General features: G+C 37.6%; 1 protein-coding gene across 1 annotated transcript in view; it reads left to right on the top strand.

Moving 5' to 3' along the window:
* The first annotated feature begins 273 nt into the window (after nt 1-273).
* Nucleotides 274-20,904, top strand: part of LOC149194333 (V-type proton ATPase subunit E-like) — a 57,465-nt gene continuing 36,834 nt past the window's right edge. Inside the window, exons 1-2 of the mRNA XM_089405068.1 lie at nt 274-653; nt 14,210-14,310. Coding sequence (XP_089261194.1) covers nt 552-653; nt 14,210-14,310 — 203 coding nt within the window. The 5' untranslated portion in view covers nt 274-551. The remainder of the gene's footprint in view (nt 654-14,209; nt 14,311-20,904) is intronic.

The following is a 20,904-nucleotide window of genomic DNA, read 5'->3' as shown; positions in this document are numbered from 1 at the left end:
CTATTAATGCACAGCTAGTGCCCCACATTGATGTTGATTGAACAGAGTCCGGTCTCTTTTCAAATTATTATCACTCTGCCACATGGCGAGTCACGATAAGTGGAAACCAATCAAACGGCAATAAAAAAATCAAGGATATTATTTGTAACTATTTTTTTCAAGAGTGCCAAGGGTGCACATTCACTCGTGAAGGACAACTGTCCGGAAAAAAGTTTGCGTCCCGTTGAATGCCTTCCTGTATTTCTTTACCCTGCATATCTGCACTGGATGTAAGACAATTTATTATCCCGTCAATAAAGATTCCGGCAGGCGAAATTCTACAGTCCTTTTATGATCTTCATTCGCTCACATTCGTTAGGACTCCACCTTCTCTGCCCTCACACGGCCTTTTCTTCTTCGCCCGTCAATTGGAGCGGTGCGTCAGGATTTAGCTGAAGGTTTCAGTCGATCTATAACCTACTCGAAATCTAGAGGATTCTGGTTCTGGCTTGGAGAGGTCGCGAGGCACAACTCCTGGGGCTGCAGTTTGAACCGAAAAGAGTATATTCAAGATGAACGACGCAGATGTCTCGAAGCAGATCCAGCAGATGGTTCGCTTCATCCGGCAGGAGGCCGAGGAGAAAGCCAATGAGATCGGCGTTTCTGCTGAAGAGGTGCGTTCAGATCTGAGTTATTCGAATTTGAATATGCTGAGCTTATTTAGTCAATAATTAGAATTAATTGGCATGACATAAACCCCAGATAGCTCTGATGAAGGGCGAGTAGCCTCCCCTAGTTCTGTACTTTAAATGTTGGGGAATTTTTTCAATTCTGATTGCTGAAGATCTGATAGTTATTTACCTGGTGATTGTGAGTACCCGAATTACCCTGCTAAGCAAGTTCTTCATTCGCTCGTACTGTAATGGCTTTAATCTTTTCCGCATAGTTTAAGAAGAAAATCCATCCTGTGGGGAAATAGTCAATGTGGCAATTTGCGAGTTGATAAATCCTATAGGAAATTTTGCATTCATTTAATTGAGCTGAACAGTTGGACTTTTACTGTATTTTAATAAATTAATCCATGCACATTTCAAGAAAGAACAAATAAGGGGAGCTATGTCCTTTCCGTGTCACAGTTTACCCTCTAGCCTTTCTATTCAAATCTAAATCCTGTAACTCCTGGGATTGGAGACAAATGCAAAAGTAGTTGAAACAGTAAGCCTGCATCGCCATCTTTGTGTCTTGTGGAATATTCACAGAAAAAAAACAATTGCTTTGATTGTCTAATTGGCAAATGCGTGCAGGACCCCTCACACTATAGTTTGCATGACATAAGATCAGCCAGACTTGCTACTTTGGAAATTGTGGCTGGAACAACTTGCATTTACCAAAGATAGCAATCTGAATCCTTTGCCTAATCTGATGGGGCAACTAACGTTAAAGTTGGTCTGCTCTGTCTTTCAGTACTAACCAGGCAAAACCTTCCATGATCAAATATGAGAATGTTTGACATTTTCTTTTGAATCGCCAATATCTTGATAGTCAGAAATGTAATGTCCTGGGATGCTTTTTCCCTTAGGGTTACCACTCTAGCTAAGGTTTCTTCAATCAATCAAACAGATCATACGACTACAGTACATTAACAGTGGGCATCACTGAATAGCATGAGGATGTTCAACAACAATGATAAACATTTCCAATAACAATATGATTGCATTAACAACACAATAAGATGAGGCTAACTGTCCAGAAACAAAATCCACTGAAGTTCAAATTCAGTAATTGAGTGTTTCAGTTCTCTGTGCTATTATACTAAAGTAATATATTAACTAATATTGCTCTGAGAATAACTAGCAGATCTGGGATTGTAATGTCAGATTGGCCCTACGGACTGGCCTCACCCCCTTTAGAAACTCTATTTGCGGGGATACCTGGACTAGGTTGGCTGCAGTGTCCAAACCGTGCCTCATAACATCCTTGCAACAAATTCTCTTTTTGTTGTGATCTCGCTTTGTTCCGAACTTTACTGTCCCCGTGCCACTAAATGACGAGACCCTAACTCATCCCCGGTTACCTCAGGGTGTCATCAATATGAATTTAAGAAAATGAATGATGGCTACCCTTCTACGGTTTTGATCACAGAAACCCTCGTCAGTCACATAATTCTTATTTCTTTCGCTGTTATGTAAAACTGAGACAAGACTCGGTGCTACTAAATAACACCAAACTTGTTGTAAAGCCCTGCTATCCCGTCTGCGTACGCTACTGAATAACACGTCACACTTAGATAGTTACAATGGTGCTTTGGTGTGGCCTTCACTGCACTTTAATGCAACCAAGATAACCTAGATTGCCCAATCCTGAGCCACGTGAACATCCTTTCACCAGGATGTGCATTGATACCTAAGACAATGTGCTGTGTCACAAAAGTTTTTGACATCAATCGCCAAGGAGGATAAGAAAGGTTGTCCTATAGACCACAGAACAAAAACTAGAGATTGAACAAGAGCTCGAGGAAATTCGTCTCTGTTATGCCTCAAAACCAACTCGCATAGCTTCAAGAGAATTTTGGTTGCCTTGCCCAACTGGATACCAAATTCTGCCTTAGAAAGGGATTGATTTCAGATAATTTGATCCCACAATTTGCTCATTTCCTCAAGCCAAAGTTGCTTCCAATAACCTGTGCTAGAACAAGAAGAAATGTGACTAGGTAGGGTGGGATCACCTCCGCCGAAACTAGTCAAAAGAAAAATGGGGTCTTAAAACCCTCAGAGTCTCCTCTCGAGGGGATTTTTCTCCTTAATTAATTGAGTGGGGTTAATGACGAACCTGGACTTTGGGATTTTTTTCCCCAGCTGCTAAAAAACTTGCCCTCTGCTGCCCAAACATTGGGTTTTTTGGGGTTTTCCCCTTTATCAATGACTATAGACTACAGGGATCGATAGGCTACTTTGTCTCTTGGGCCAATTAATCCCTTGGGGACATTACACAAAAGTTGGTTGATTCTAAAGTTGACTGTTTAAAGAAGATTTGACCAAAGGCTCTTCTTTATTTTTTCCAAGGAAATATCTGGGTAGATCCACTTGAAGGGATTAAATCTCATCGGCTTATTAGCAGAGCCTAACCCTGAGGGCATCAAGGAGAATTGAGCCCGTGACCTTCCATTAGCAAGATGTTTTAGCAATGAGAATTTGACCCATTGAGCTAACCCTTGAGGCTACCAAAGGGTCTTCTTTATATATATGTGTGAGGTATCATTCATGTTTATCTCTTCTAGTTATACCCCAAGGGTCGTGTTAATGAAAGGCTCACTTGTTCAGGAATGATTATCTTGTTATAATTGCTTTCAGATTTTAGATCTTTAGTTGAATAAGAGCTTTATCATATTAGTCCTGGTAAAGGATTTAATAAAAAATACCACCTATTACATTACCATGTTTGACAACTTATGACGATACAGAAACTAGGACAAGTAGTAAATTATAACAAACTCAATATATCAAGGTGGTACTCATTGCTTGTTATCTTTTCTGTCTTTGTAATTCTATTCATCAAAAAACATAATTACATAGTCATATAGCATTCCATTCTTGCTCCTTGAGCCTATCCAGAAAGTCCTATTAAAGACTTCCTTACAGTTAAAAAAATTATACTGGGTTTTGTACCCCACTCCATCTCTCTCTCTCTTTTTTCTTTTAAAAACAGCTAAACAGAAGTAATCTGTAGCTTCAAAATTCAAATAAGAGCTTTCAAACTATCCATCAAGGTTTATTCAGATTTTTAACAGAAAACACCCTTTGTGGTCCTATAAAAATTATGAAGAAATTATATCCACGGCTTCTGTGTATATTCAGAAGAGTAACCATGATTGATTTCTGACGCCGACAAGATCCCTCCCAGTCTAATCCTATGCTTTCCTTTGATAATTCATAAGCTGTTCTATTATCTTCTCTGTATAGATGTGCATATGAGATCTAAGAGAAAACAGCTGAAAGTGACCTGACATCAGTAAATAGAGGGTGGAGAGTAAAGTTCATTAATTCAGATTCTTGTTCATCCGCTGGATAACCAAAACTGAATCCCCTAATATTCGTATTTGCTCCACCCCATATTCTTATGTCGATATTAAAACCTCTTTTGGTGCCAACACTCATAATAATTATTGGTCCCATGACCCACACCTGCTCTAAACGATATGCCATGTGCATCAATAAGTAGATTATCCCTCTAGTGCCATCTCTTGGAGGGCTCCCCTGGGAGGTACCATCAAAGTAAGGCCATGTTATTTTCTTATTAAAATTGACTTTTTTAGAGTGATGTACAAATTGTTTTTTGTTGAATCCGGGGCAAAGCATATAGGATGTTTAGTGCTTGCATTGCACATTTCACACTAGTGTCTCATTGTTCTCAAACAGTCTCAGGTTTCTGACAAACGATATAACCAAAATTAAATTTATTGGGAGTTCTCTGGAGTCTGAACCTTCTAGTTTCTTTATTTTTGTATCACCTCCTGAATAACCTCAATGCTTGTTATCTTTAGAGCTTAGTGCAGAAGATCGTGCGTTAGTATTGTTGTGGTTGTGAGATGAAAAAGGGAGTAACGTGGGTTATTTCTAGATTCCAGATGATGTAAACTGGGTTTTCTATAGGTAAATGGAATATTTTTGCTGTTGATGCAGTGGGTTGCTTGAGTTTTTTGCTGGGTGTGAGTCCCAAATTGGTAACTTTGTCATATTTGTCTTGTAGTCTATTTTGTGACTTGCCTCTAATGATTTAAACATGTGGCAGATACTTGTATTATCTTATTACGTGATGATGCACTTGATTGCTTTATGAAGTAGGTCACGAGTTCAGTCATGAGGTCTTTATAAATACATTATCAAGAAGTCCTAGTTAGGAAGTCTTAATTTGTTGGGTAAACACTTGTGTTATCCCCATATTGAATTAGGCTGTCATCACAAGTGGATGTATTCTTATTGTCTATTGTGCATCATACTTCCATCTTTGTTGATCGTGTATACACATGTGTAATTGGACTACGAGTTGGTGTAAAGCTTAACAATAATGCCATGTCTTATTGAAAAGAGAGATTCTTAATTTCTTTCCATTGCCCATGTTGGTGAGATGTGTCACATTTGTAACATATGTTGGCTCAAAATAATTTATCAATATAAGACACAAATTAGTATAATATGGACACAATTAAAATTAAAAAAAGATATATATTACATGTGACAAACATAAATTCAATAATGAAATAGATCCATACTAATTTCTAAAGCCTAGTATTGAAGAGATTGTAACATCTGTTTCCATATGTTGGCCATAGATATATACAGTGTTGTTAACATTGCCAATTTTTCAGCGATGTGCTGAAAAATCGTGATGTTTTTCTGCCAGCCGATTTTTTGACCCAAAAAAATTGCAATTTTTTCCATAAGAGACTTTTCCTGATTTTCTTCTGATTTTTTGCTGATTTTGAAAAAATGAATATATTTTGTTTTTTTTTTTAATGTTTGCCACGGATTGCCAATTTTTTCCCTGATGTCTCACAGAAGATGTTTTCTGGACTCACGCTGATCTTCTGCGGATGCCGAAGTTATCAACACTGGATATATATAACCAGAATGGTTATATTTTCTATTAGAAAGTTGCTGCAGCTGCACTGGTCAGCATAATAATACAAACGTATGATAATTGTATAAAAATCTTTCTAGAAATTGCCCAAAATGTGAAATTGACTATCTAAGGAAACAAAACAATCCTTCACAGAGGATTTTGGATAACTACTGCTAGTATAGATACTGAAAAAAATCCTAAAATAAAGCAATATTTGCAAACATTATGCATTATTATTGGATAAAGGCATGATGGATGGAAGCTTCCTCTTGATTCTCTGTGTTGGCATGAAAGTTTTGATCCACATTCAACATTTCCACATCCTACTGTTGCTGCTGCACAGTCTTATCTTCTTTTACCTCCTCCATTGCAAACCCATTTTACAGCCTAGCATTTGAATTTTCAATTAATTGAAGCAGTAATAGGCATAGAAACAATTGAGAGTCCCCAAATTTCAAACTTGCAATGGAATATATTATCCCACCTGCAATAAAACTCAACTTCCAAAGCAATTGATGAGCCTACTCCCACATTAGCTGCTGATTGTGTGAGGGTATTGCAGGCATATTGCTTCTTGTTTTTCATGAGTCATAGTTAACCCACCCATGCAAGTTAACATCCTTAATTTCTCTCATGCAAGTCAAATTCATAACTATGGATCAATGCTTAAGGAATGGGAAAAAAATGAATCCCATCTTTTTTGTTCTTACGCTGGCATAGCCTAGAAGAACAATCCTTTTGGTCAAATGGTCTGCCTTTTGATTGAGCATCCTTAAGATATGGAAGTACTCAACATTTTCTGACTTTGTGACTTCCTTTCTTCTTCTTTTGATAGTTAGAAGTTTGCTGTCACTCGGTGAGTAGGCTCTTACTATCAATTTGATATGAGTTTCATAAAATTTCCTCAACCCTTGGAATAGAGGCAATCTCTTTGCTTACTTATTTGAAGCTCTACCTAGTCCCCATTTAAATGTGTTTTCTTGATTTCCTTTGGGATCAAGGACGATGCCCTTCCCTGCACTTGTCACCCCTAGCCCAATATAATATTACAAAACTAAAAATAAAGTAATTATAATAATTTTCAAAGGTATAGCTAGTCAAGGAAAACTAAAAAAAAAGGGATCGCTGTAGTAAAATAAACTAGCATAGCCACATCTTTATTTTGGATCTATCAAGCATCAAGAGTTTTAAGATGAATACCTCAAGGGATTTGATTCTTCTTGGCGCTTGATAGGTTCAAAGTTACTATGAATCTGTGCCGTTTAATCACAGTCACACACATTACTTCTTGATTAACTCTCTTTCATTTTCATTCCAAAGTTATGACTTAAGGTGGACTCCCTCTCTACACTTGGTTAGTAGATTTAAAAAAAATATGTTTGATGGCTTCTCAAGGAGAAGGGGAGAGGTGCTTGAGGACGATATCTTTAGTAATATTTGCAATATTCCTTTGCCACATATAAACCACAGTCTCATATATAACTTTTTGATGGACTTTGTCATTTTCATTTCAAACTCTAACGTTAGGTGGATTCACACACAACGTTTGGTGACGTTGTTGGATTTGCAAATTGACAAATAGTAGACTTTTAAAAAATGCGGGTTTGATGGCTTTTGGACTTGTGGAGAGGTGCAGGCTTTTAAAAATGCGTGTTTGATGGCTTCTGAAATTGAGGAATTGAGCAAACATTAAAAAATGGACAATATGTCTAAGCTACTTCAACCAACGTTAAGTGCATGTGAGTTTGTGATGACTAGGAACCAAACATAGCTATAGACCACAAGAAGAAGTTGTAATTTTCCATCCACATGATACACACATTTGCATTGAAAGAATTTGTCCTACAACTAACATAGAAAGACTGGAACACCAATTAAAGCTTCAGATCTGCAGAAACAACAATGCTGAATGGAAAACTCAGGATGTGCGAACATTGGATATCAAGCGATGAGATCAACTTTGCAACAACCCTACAAGTAGATGGCAGCTGATTTACAACATAACAACATGAATGTAGTGGACAACAAACAGAGATTTGAAACAAGGTCTATCTTCTCATTCATACATAAGAAAAATACAATACAGTTTGCAAGGCACTACAATAACTTCTCACAGGACTTAAGCATGCTGTCACACTTCTCCCATGCAAGAATGGAAAACCCTAACTAGTATCTTCATTGGTAGTGAAATGAATCTTCATTGACTATGGCGTTGGCATGAAGAGCTACAAGCTTTGGGATCGTATGGTTAGAATTTTTTTGTATGATAGAAATGTTACTTTTAGAGTAGTTAAGTCTTCTCCCACATGGTACAACCAAAAGAGGATGCGAATAAGTTAGTGATTTAGCTACCACCAAAGATCAAGAAAGCTGAACCTAGAAACTGAATAAGAAGTCCATGAAGGACCTGTTGAGGAGGGGGTTTTAGAGAGTTTAGAAGAGGAGGAAGAAACTGCACCTCAAACTTTAAGGAGGTCCACTCAGTAAAGAAGATAACCATACATGTATAATTATAGTCTTCTTATTCTAAATGTATATTTCCTCATCTACTTTGATGATGTTAGAATTACGGAAGAGGCAATGGAGATGGAAGGTAAGGAGTCCTGGAGACTAGCCATGGATGGGGAATAAATTGCACTAGAAAAGAATGATAGACAGGACTTCCTCCCATTTCTTGATGGATAGAAACTAACTGGATGTAACTGTGTTCAAAAAGAAAATTAGTTTAGATGGCAGTGTTGAAAAGCATAAGACAAGGTTGGTTGTAAAATTATATTCCAAGGTTGAGGGTATATATTTTGGTCAGATCTTCTCCCTAGTTGCTAATTTAACATCTTTTAGGTTGCTATTGTCTGTAGTGGTATCCTTTGATTTGGAGATATAAGAGATGTATGTGAAAATTGCATTCCTACACGGTGACTTGAAGGAGATCTATATGACATAGCCAGAGCACTATTTTGAAAGAGGCAGAGAGTCACTGGTTTGCAAGTTAAAAGATTATGTATATGGCCTTGAGCAGTCTCCCAGAATGTGGTACCAAAACTTTGATTCCTTTTTGTTGAGATTAGGATTTTTGAGATCGAAATCAAATCAGTGTGTAGCACCTATCCCATAAGTTGGAGAGCCCCATCTAAGCTTCAAGCTCACATTAAAGTTTGGTAAGAAAAGAGTGATTGAAGATGTATCTTTAATCATAAAAAGTAATGATTTTTTTTTTTTCCTTTTAATCATGGTAATTCCTTTCCCATGTCATAAGTAACTATGTCCCATATTAAGGTAGTAACTTTTATATATTTTGTTAGTATCTTTTATCTTTTAATGTATCATGAAAATACTATAACAGTTGTTTATACGATTCTTTAGTTTTTTTTTTTCTCATTTTCATTAGTCAATCATTTTTTTAAAATCACTATGTGTATAAAAAAATTTCAAATTATTTATTAATATATATATTTTTTAATTTGCTTCCTCTACACTCCCAGGCTCCAGCTGGTGCATGGTAGCTACAGGAGGGACCTCTTGGATAATTTGAGTAAAAAATATGAATGTTAACTTGCCAAATGGAACTCAGTTCTGGAAAACAACCTTGTAAATTAGATTTTTGCATAATAAAATATCAAACAGCAAGCTAAAAGATGCATATTTACTCTTAAATTTGTACGTTAGACTCTTCTTGGTGCAAATTAACTGTTTATACCTTCAGATCTGGTGGATTAATCTACAGATATGCAAGGACCACTTCTGTGAAAACGCAGAACAAAATGCAAACGGACCAATGCTTGAATCCCAAGGATTCTGCTGCTAAGGAAATCTGAATTCACGCTGGTAACAACCACATCAACAACACCTCTTTCAGGCCACAAAACTACGTCCAGAAAAATCCCAGAACAAAATGCCCAAAATCATAAGAAAACACCATGTATGCATGCATGACGGTTTCTTTTTGTGGCATATGGCAGCAAGCATTATCCAGAAAGATAGATCTTTCACCCACTAAAATAGGCGCAATACTTATGATTTGACCAAACACCAATATCCACGACAAAAAAGGTGCAATGTCAATATGTACTTGTTTATAACCGAATTAAACCTGTCAGCTGGAGACACTGATGATTTTAGGTCGGCCCCAGTATTTATAGTAAGGTTGGTCCCATAATAAAAATAAACAAGCATGCTAGATGCCTTCAATCATTGCCTTTCCTCAAAGCAGCTTGTTCTGAAGAAAAACATAAGAGTAATCTCTTGTTGTGGGCCTTCTACTAGATTTCACACTGGTTACAAACAGAATGTAACGTACTTTTCTTAATCATGATATGAATACAAGTCCTTGCATCAACAAACCTTAAAAACAGTTCTTGCAAATTTACCTGACTGGTGAGACTGATCATTGTCTATCCAATCCTAAGTTAATGAACCTTTTCTGAGGGTCATCAAAGCAATCTTTAGTTACACTTTGCCCAAACTCTTTTCTGTATCAGTTTGCTTAGATGTTTGTGAGCTGTGACCCCACATTTCCAATCAAGATATCACCACTTTAGAGATCATGACCGGTCTTAGATGTAAAACGCATTAATTAGAACAGCTTATGCTAGGTTGGAACATAGTTAGTGACCAGAGATTTCACTTTGTGATATCCATTATGAATGTTGACAGCAGCAAATAGGTTTGACTATCACAGAAATTCACCACCTGCAAATGGGATGATACCAGCATTTGGCATTAATAAACAGAATGGATCCACCTGAAATACTGATCTCTGAAACTCAAATCTCTGTAACATGAAACTGAGATCTAACATATCTGGAATGAAGGATCAAGGCCATAGAATCCACTGCCATTGTGTCCATGAACCGTCACTGTGGAATGATTAAGATTGGACTACAGAGAGGTCTAACTTGATCCCAAAATGTGCCCATGAACAATCACAAAGGTAACATTTGAGTCACCCAGGGTAAATTCAGTGTTAACGGGAACAGTAGCAAAAGAGGTCATTGTCAACATAACAGATAGTGAGGAAATATGACAAAGGTTGACGGTACAATGTTGTCAATGTGTGGGGACACTATCCAAAGATGGTATGGAAGATCAACCTAGGAAGATTGATTATGTTTCAGTTTATATTTTTCATCTGAGAAGTTAGCATTTTAGATTTTCACTTGTGGTCTTGTAATGCATGCTAGTAAATGCCTTTTTGCATTTATAGATTTCAGAGATGCATCAAGTGACGGGGCCATAACATCTGGATTGATTGATCACTTGTTTGTATGATGTGTCATTTCGTGCAAATTTAATTCTGATGTTACTTTTCTCCTCCATCCTCTGTCACAGGGAGTCTGAAATTTGACGAATTTCAAAGCCTGTCATTGAAAGGGTTGAAATCTGTTATTTTTTTTTTCAAGGAAAACTTCATGACTAAACCCAAGGGATGCTTCCCCAAATTAGTGGGTGGCCTCCCTAGTATATCTTTTGATGTATACTAGTGTGCCTCATCTAAAGGGGTTTCAAACTGGGCACCTGTTGGCATGGAACTAGCCAAATGTCCAACGATGTTGCTGGAAACCACTTGAGCTAACCCATTGGGCTTGTGAAATTTGTTACTTATATTGGTTGTTTTAACCAATGTTGCATGAGTCGTACTTGTATAAGATTCGTCATGGCATTGACTCATAGACTTGTATAAGATTCGAGAATGACCCTTATAAGACTCATATAAGACTCATCAAAATACAAAAAAAAGGTTAAAATATGGTAAATTTTAAGCACAAAAGGGACTAGAGATTACATTCACAGTGATGAAACTAGGTCGAAGGGACTAGAGATTACATTCTTCACCACTAAATATGAAACTAGGTTGAAGGGACTAGAGATTACATTCTTCAAAATAAGCACATACAAGGGGCCCTGCAGAAGCAAAAATAAGATGAGGGGCTACCACCAAAACCACCACAACAGGAAATGAAAAGTTCATAAACCGTCAAACTTCACCAAGCAGGAGAAAGATAAAGCAGTGATGAAGTTTAGAGAGAAGATGTTGATACTAGATAGGGGACATTAAACCTAGTTCAAAGGAGGAAGGTTAGATTGACACTTTTCTACAAAACTCAGGAGGGACTTTGAGAAAAATGTATGCAAGCTGTACAAAAATTGAAATTTGATTAACATCCACAAATGACCAAAATAAGTTAACATGCATCAACAACTATAAAAGGAATGCAGGAATGCATAATGCATCTACCAACAAAGAGCACAGTAAAAGAAAACTCTACTCTAAATCTAAATCAAACTCATGTGTAAAAGTGTGCTAGCAAATAGGACGTGTGACCCCAAGAATGCAAGCTTAAAGGTCATTCAATTGAGTGACGGGTATGGCCAAAATTGCACCATAATAGAAAAGCATGTACACCCACCTCTGAAACTATTTTGAGTCAAAGGATCATTCCTGATCCCTCACTTTATTTTGGAGCATAACTGACATTTAGCAAGCATGTAACTTTCTTCTAAAGAGGTAATTTCCTTTCCAAGAAGGTGGCGGTGCAGAGAAATAAAGCCCATTTGCTGATAGATGTTGAAATTTGGTACCGGAGGACAAGTGGTTCCCTAAGGCTTTGATATTTGGCCTAGGGAAAAGTGTCCAAAAGAATTTAATTTTTCTCCTAAAGTGACTTTATAATTTTTTATAAAGTCAAATCTAATTTAAAAGTGACTCTAAGTGATAAAGTTACTAAAGTCTAATTTTAAAGTGACTTTATTAAAGTCAATGTAAAATTAGAAAGGAAAAGTGACTTTGGAAATAAATGACTAAGTGGGTCTTTATTAAAGTGGGGTGAATTAAAAAACAGAAAGTGAGATTTAAATGAGAATTTAATCTCAGCCCTAGATCTCAATCTATTTCAGCCATTGGATTTAGGGATTCCCCAAAAGTCACTTAGGGTTAGATTAAAGGAGGGAAAGGAAGAAAAGGTCATTCATTCTTTCATGAGCAGATTGAGAGAGAGAGAGAGCAAGAGAGCAAGGGAGATTTCTGGACAGGGAGGAGAAGGAGGCAGCAGCTTGGCACACATTCCAAGGCAACATTTTAGCAAATTCGTACAGCTGAGTGAGCACACAGTGAAAGACAGATATTGGGCACGATTTTCTAGAAATCCGTACAACAAGTGCATAGAAATCGAGGAGCAGAAATCCGTACAACAAGTGGCTGTACCTTGGCACACAAATCGAGGCAAATCCATACCACTGGATTGCTGGGTTTTTTTGTTTGTTTTTGGTTCTTGCACGCAAATCGAGGAAATCCGTACAATGTATTTAATGGCAGCTTGCATGCTTTTCTAGGAGGCCGTACAGCATTTATTGCTGGTCTATTTTGCTCTTGGCAAGTTTTCCAGTTGGCTGTGAGGCACAGAAAACGAGATAAGTTGTAAAATTTGGTTGTTGATTTTTTGCTGAATATTTCTCACTGTAAAAAGCATTTTAAAAAAATAAGAAAGAGCTCTCGAACTGGTTTTCCCCAAGAGTTGTAGGGGGTTTTTCCAGGGTCACCTTGACAAAAAATCACTGTGTTTAAATGTGTTGAATGGCTGTTTATATGTGCTGATTTTTATATCTCTGCATTTTTCAGCATTCTGTAAAATTTCCAGAATTTGTGTTTTCAGCAAAATTTATTTTTCAGTTGTTAAATGTATGGATATGGGAAAGGGGATTTAACTATTTTGGAGAAATAAGGTGAAACTGAAAACTGGGGTGGGAAAAGAGAAATTTTTACAATAGATACAAGTGCATTACTATACAAATCTTAAAAGAATTATAATGGAAAGAAATTGAAGATCTTTGGTCAGAGTTCAGGAGGGTTTCAACTCTTAACAATATACAAAATAGCCCCTGGGGGCAGCTGAATTGGCAATGACCATGTTATGAAGGATTATGTAAACAAGGTTCAAACCCCCCGATTAACCTGTGTTTGCAGAAGGGATGTACGTAATTTCCTAGAGGTCTTAGTGGTAGTGGCCCAGTTGCCAACTCTTCTAGATACCCCAAAAAAGAAAACAATATACAAAATTAAAAGAATATACCCTAGCTACTAAACTCATTCAACTAACTCCTTGATGCTTGCTGTACATTTTCCCTTGCTTCTGCTGCCAAATCAACTGTGCCTAAACACCTGTTGCTGCAGAAGCACTATGCCTGTGCTGAAAGACTCTTGAGTTTCATTGTGGAGTTCTTTTTCCAAATTTCATTGCGCTGAAGTCAAACGAGAATGTGAACAAGGTGACTATGCTGAAAATAATGTCCTATGCAAAAACTCAAACACGGGTCTTTAAAATATTGAACCAGGTGCACTGCTTCTCTTGGTTAGTAGTGGGAATGCATATAACAATATCAACAATGGTTGGGTTTATAACAGGCTGTCATTATGATCTCTTTCTTCTTAAACTTGTTGACCCTATTTTCTCTTTACTTTCAAAAGCAGCTATTATTTTCTGGATATTCGTGTAATTAACTACAAAATTGTAGAATAATGATTATACACTAATGTAATCGTTTTTCTTGTTCTTCTTGATGTACGTTCAACGTGTTTTATGCATCAAGACTGATGAGTAGAGAAATCATTTTTCAGGAATTCAACATTGAAAAGTTGCAGCTTGTAGAAGCTGAAAAGCGAAAAATAAGGCAGGAATATGAACGAAAGGAGAAGCAAGTTGATGTTCGAAAGAAAATGTAATTTCCCGTATTTCCTTAAAGTTTTCACGTAGTTCTTATTGTCATGGTTTCGTCATTTCCTGAATCCTTATATAACATTATACTTGAAGCTTTCTTTTTTGTATGGTGCTGAGTCCTATATCATGTTCACATTCTGTGTTCAAATTTATTTTATTCACAAATCAAGGATGATGATCAAGTTTTGAAGTTTTATATCCTCTTCTTTACTTAAGATTTGACAGCATGCATAATATTTTTGCAGCTATGTGTTTTTTGAAACTTTACAGTTCATGTGCAGTGCTATTTGCAATCCCTTTCTGTTACTTTTACTTGGGGAGGGTTGATATGAAATTTATAGCCTTTCTCATGTCCTTTTCAAGCTTTCCTTAATATTGGATATGATGCCAGGGAGGCTGGAAGTTATTTCATGTTTAAGTGATATAAGTTATAACAGCTGATTTCCTGGCAGGGGCGGGATTCTATTTGTAATTTTGGGAGCTTTTTCCTTTTTATCCACAGTTGTGGCAGAAGATATTGGGGTTCTGAAAATATGATTCTGTTAAGTTCACATTAAAAGCAGGTTTAAAACAAAGAAATATTTATGTATTGTTCTCTTCTATAATCATACCTAATGGCAGAGATAAAAGAATATTAGGATGGTTAAAAGCACCCAAGGTCCTTTCAGAGACACAGAGAAAAGTTGCAGGTTGAGGACCTGATAAGAGAACTCCTGATTGAGTACCTTGTAAGTGGAGACCCCTTAAATTGGATAAATGATTAAATCATAGTTGAATCCTGCCCTGTCTGGACCATTTCTTATGGAATATTAAAATTTGTAACTGATTTTTATTTGGGAATCTGTTAGTACTCTACATCTGAGAATTATTTTGCACTTCCTATCATGGAATAGTATATCTTGTAGCTGAAATGCTGTATAGAATCTATATTGTTTTAAGTGCTCTTAAGATGGATTGATGCATTTCATTACTGTGCAACTTCAAGACAGTGGTTTCTCATTCATAAGTAATATGCATACAGAGACTTTTTGAAATGGGCAAGGGATTAAATTTTAATGCGGTCTGCATTATCTAGACCGTTTATCACGATATGGTATAATTTGTAGCTCAAATTTATGTAACAATCTATTAGAATGGAACATGATGGTAATTATGACGTTATGTAGCTTGGTCAAAAGTTTTATAACTTAGTTCCTTTATGTTGCAAATGCTGAGGTTTCAGTGGTGAAATATTGGATCCTGTACACCACTGCTAGCTAGAATTCAGCCATGTGAGATCAAGTGGAGGCCCCAATATCCTTTATTCCCCCCTTTAGCTTAGTTGTCTTTGGGAAACTGAAAACACTGAAGCAAGTTGCCCAATTGCTGGAAAACTTCTCTGAAATGAAGAGAAGCAAGAGGAAGGTCAGAGGAGCAGTGCAGAAATTGCAGATTTGGATGCACCCTAAAATTATAGAAATTCAAAAAATTTATTTTGAAGTTGGAGGATCTTGTAGATGGACTCTGGAGTCTGCCACCTTGAGGCACATCTGTTGATCTGTTGCTTCTTTAGACTATGGCTAGGGAAAGAAGCGAGAGGAAGGTCAGAGGAACAGTGCAGAAATTACAGATTGGATGGCACCCAAAAATTATAGAAATTCAACAAATATATTTTGAAGTTGGAGGATATTGTAGATGGGGTCAGCCACCTTGAGGCGCATCTGTTCATCTGTTGCTTCTTTAGACTATGGATAGGGAAATTGTCACTTCAGAAGTGGGTAGTTGTAAACTGGAGAATGAGGGACAGAATTAATATCATTCTTTGTTAGGGTCTACTTCATAGCCATCTTTCATGAAATGATGGGTGGAGAGAAGATTGTTGAAGGCCGACAATGCTTCTCTTAGCAAGCAGGCCTGTAGATTGTTGAGATTCATTAGAGTGAGAGAATCAAACTGAATGAACACAAACCTGGATTCTGCAACAAAGAAAAAATAAGCCATCACTAGAGCAATGCAAAACTTTAAGAAAAATCTGCTAAGAGGAGCTCAACCATAGAGAGAGAACCCCATAACAAGTGCACTAGAGAGAGAGATCCAAGCAAGAGATGTGCAACAGTTGATGATGCCATCAGGCAAATCACTTTTATTAAGAGTGAATGCATCACTTCAATGATGAAATACAAATGAGAGTTGGTATTTGTATTCAACTCTTGAGTCGATGCTTTCTCCAGTAAGGCTTTTGAACTATATATACAAGGTTTGCCTCAGTCAAGCCTATAATAATGATACAATATAAGGTTGGATGTGGCCCAAAGTAAAGATTTCATCCCTATTTGAAACATCCCCCCTTAATCTAAGTAGGGGGCCATGAAGAGATGGCCATGGGATATGTGCTGTATCCTTTGCAAGTAGACTTGGTCACATCCTGACAGGAGTCAAGGGTAGAGCCTTAGAGGATTTTTTTTTTGGTTTATTATGTATTATTTAAGCCAATGGTTTCAGCCTATTGTAATATAGTCCTGGTTAAAGAATTATGGTTGTAATCTAATCTAGGTTAGTGGACGAGGGTTAATTGTAGCTGCAAAATACTTAAATATTTGTATGGCAAACAATTGAGAGAGGTTTGGCTCTCAGTTAGGCTGGTTTACCTGGTTAAGTGTTTTCAAAGTAAATCTTGTGAACACTGTTTTAATGTGGCATTGTTATTCTTATGTTTTAGATTCTGTTACTATTTGATTTTCTTGCATAGGGTTATCAAACTCTTCAATGGCATTACATGCATCCCCTATTAAGGCTAAACAAGGGCCACATCGAGAACACATTACATATCATCATCCCTGGATACCATATCTATCACTCTTGTATCCAATGGGATCTTTGGCGACATTGACCATTCAATAGAGTGTTAGTAGTGGACAAAGCTACGACTCAATGTGCATATCATACCTTGGTCAAAAGGGCCATGCTGTAGGCTTTGGATTATGCTTTGTTTTGCCTTTTGGTGTAAGAAAATTGGCATCTAAAATTGTGGATATGGCCCACTTGGGCATAGACCTTGACCTAGCTAGAGGAAGAGGAGTTGGATTAGATGGATCGATCAAGAAGTCTTCATCATCATTGAAATGTGTGTCTACTAGAGGGTGTGGAATGGAACATTAGTATAGGAGAAGAGGCGTCTTCACCAACATTGAATGTGCAATGAAGTGGTAGTGGTGGATGAATCTTGAGTTCAATGGGTATATCATCAACCTAGGTGAGAATGGTTAGTGGTGGCTGTAGGGATGCATAGCAGGATTGGTTAAGCGACGATAGTGAAAACACCCAGGTTGAGTGCGAGACGATAGGACATAGCGACCGACAAGACCAGAGGGGCAACAAAGGTAGCTACCAACCAACCCTTGTTGAAGTAACATTGAATAAAATTGTAAATAGCAAGGTTGTCTTCAAGTAGCCACAAGCAACGACAGAGGAATTAGGGTGGCCAACAGAGATTTGGATAGTTAGAGAAGTCACTGGGAAGAGGAATCAACCACTAGCAGAAATTGTGGGCCGAGGTGTGAGCATAGGGCACAAGCAGATTGTGCAACGATAGTGTAGGATCAGGGCATGAGATAAAGTGGCCAGGCTGTAGGGATTTGCCACGAAAGAAAACACAATAGGCACTGCCTTGGGGTGTAGAGGTATAATTGCTTGGGGCGATGCGAAAGTGAGGCGGACCGAGTGTTAGACATGCCAACGAGCAGTCGATCGAAGGTAGCGAGAGGTGCTGAGCACCCGTGATTTAAGAGGACATAATTGCCGATAGCTTAGGTTGAGCACACAGAGGTTAAGGCAGACAGACCTAGGGCCACAGAGAAAAACGACAGTTGTATGCAGCCAATAGGCTTAGGCTGAGTCGAGGGATGAGACTATTAAGGAGTTTTTTGAGGCTTACAGATGCCACTGAGACACAACAATAGTGTGTCGTGTGGGGAGACATAGAACATTAAAGGAGCACAGTTCTTCATTAAGGAAAATTGTTTTTGGCAAGGCTTAATTAGTAAGATAGAGATGGCGATTGGTCTTGGGTTGAAGATCAGTTGGATGGGTTATCTAACTACCGCATTTGGAAGGAGAGGATTGCGTTGGTGTTAGAGGAGAATGAAATCTAGGAGTTTGTATCACAAACTTAGATTCATCCTACCAATGCAACACTTCTGGCCGCCCATAATATGAAGGACGTGAAATCTAGGAGGATTATCCTAGACGAAGTGAAGGATCACATTATTCCTCATATATCTAAGAAGAAAACCGCCAGAGAAATGTGGGAGGTATTGACCAAGTAATACCAAAGCGACAACCATAACCAGAAAATGGTGCTGAAGCCTGAGAGAGAAACTTAGGGGCACCAAGATGTCCATGAATGAGACCATTTCTTATCTCACTAGAATCTCTCAAGTATGAGATGAGCTTGTTGCAGTAGTGGAGATTGTGTCAGGCTTAGAACTGGTAAGGATAGCCCTGAATGGGTTCACAGGGTAGTGGGTTACCTTTGTTAAAGGAGACATGGCATAGGAGAATCTCACCCCCATTGTATTATCTTAAGACTTTGATCTTATTCCTTGTTTGATGGTCAACTAGAGCTTTGGATTTTTAAAACCTACTAACGATTTCATCCTTAGTCTTTAGGAAGTAGATCCACGATTTGCAAGAGAAGTCATCAATGAAGGAAACTTGATACATGCTTCCTGTAATTGATGCTACTGACGTTAGTCCATAAACCTTTGAATGCACTAGGTTTATAATCTCCTTAGACCTATAGTTGCTATTTGGCAAAGTGGCCTTGGCATGCACCCTTTGTATACTCCATGCTGCTCAATATTGAGCTTTGGAAGACCTGTGGCTATCTCCCTTAAAATAGGCAAGGCCCTATGATGTAGGTGCCACAACTCACACAAGATGTCATTGCTATAAACAAGGCTTGAACAAGTTCGCCTTGCAACTTATAAAGATTACCTTCTCTAACCCATATTGCTTGTAGCTAGGCTAGATTCATTTGGCTTGATGAGCATCTGCTTGTTCTTAGATTCAACTGCAAAGCCCTTGGCGTCCATAATTGAAATTGAAAGCAAATACTTTCTAAGCCTCGAACAAACAAAGACATTGTCAAAATCTAAAGAGTTACCTCACTCAAGTTGGAAGGGAATAATACCAACTCCTACTAATAGGTACTTGGCATCATCACCAAGCTCAATTGGAACCTTTGAGTCCTACTTAAACTAGAAAATGATTGTCGGGCTACTGTCATGAGAAAAGGCCCCATTGTCCACATACCACGCATTACTCAGAACTCTGCTGGTGGAAAGGCAAGATATCATCTAGAAATCCTTCTTGAAACTTGGCAACAAACTCATTCATCGAAGTTTCTGCAGAGGTTGCTACCTACTTATGCTACTTCTTCTCTTTACCCTTATTTTTATTTGGACAATGTGATGCATAATGACTGTGCTTATGAAAAATGAAGTCCTTCCCTCACTAGGAGTCAGACTCCTCGTTCTTTCCCGTATCCTTGTCGGGTTCTTTATCTGTCTTTATTTGTTTGACCAAATAGGGCTAGGTTCTCGTCACTACCTTTCTTGCTAATCTTTGACTCCATTTGAGTCTCCTCTTGGATATAGTCATCCCAAAACCTTTCAAAAGTAGGAAGGTTCTCATACTTTGAAAAATGGTTCCCATGAAGCTTGGAATCCATTCAATGCTAGAGTTCTGCGTACACAACCTTTCAAAAGTAGGAAGGTTCTCATACTTTGAAAAATGGTTCCCATCAAGCTTGGAATCCATTCAATGCTAGAGTTCTGAATCCACAACCTTCTCCCCAACTGTTGCAAGTTGACACAAATTTATGATGACCTTCATATGGTAATTGGTGGTCTGAATCCGATCTGGTCATCTCTATGGATCCGAGTCTGTTTTGTAATAGCTTTTTGTTTATGTTCTCACTGTGGTAGAGGCTTACTAGGGAATCAAAAAATTTCTTTGCTGTCTTCTTCTTGGGTATATAAGGGATCTAATTATACTTTATGGCATCCTTGATCATCCTCTTGGCCCTCACATCCTTGACAATATCCCATAGATCATTCTATTCCAATAAGAGTGTAACACATACTTTCAAGTTTACATGATAGTAACTTTGAGGCACCATCCAGTGTGTTTAAAAGAAAATATTAAAACCCTCTAACTGCTGGTCCTTATTTTCATCAGTTGATTTATTGCTGTGAATCCTTGAGAATCCCAATCAGAGAAAATTGCTCTAGTACCATGTAAAATTTTCAAGTCCAAGTGACTGCTGTCCTAATGTCTTCTCATTAATTTAACTGAAACAAAATTTATGTAACTGCAGAAAATAATTTTTTTGAACATTGCATCCATCACACAGTGGCTGAAAATAAATAAAACACATGCATAGGGAATTCTCCTTCAGATAAGCTTTTTATTCCTTTTGATCTGTTGGAAAACTGATTAGGGCAACATTATTTACTTATCATTTTCCTTCTTTAACATTTATTTATGATTTAGATTCTTCTTAACTTGATTATATTTATGTTCTTCATCATCAAATAAATGTCAAAACAATAGA

The sequence above is a fragment of the Pinus tabuliformis genome, chromosome 2_2 (assembly GCF_031772625.1).
Source record: "Pinus tabuliformis cultivar Carrire ecotype Pingquan chromosome 2_2, CPIR1, whole genome shotgun sequence".
Lineage (NCBI taxonomy): Eukaryota > Viridiplantae > Streptophyta > Pinopsida > Pinales > Pinaceae > Pinus > Pinus tabuliformis.
Note: the sequence above shows the minus strand (reverse complement) of the source record. Positions and strands in the feature narration are given on the sequence as shown.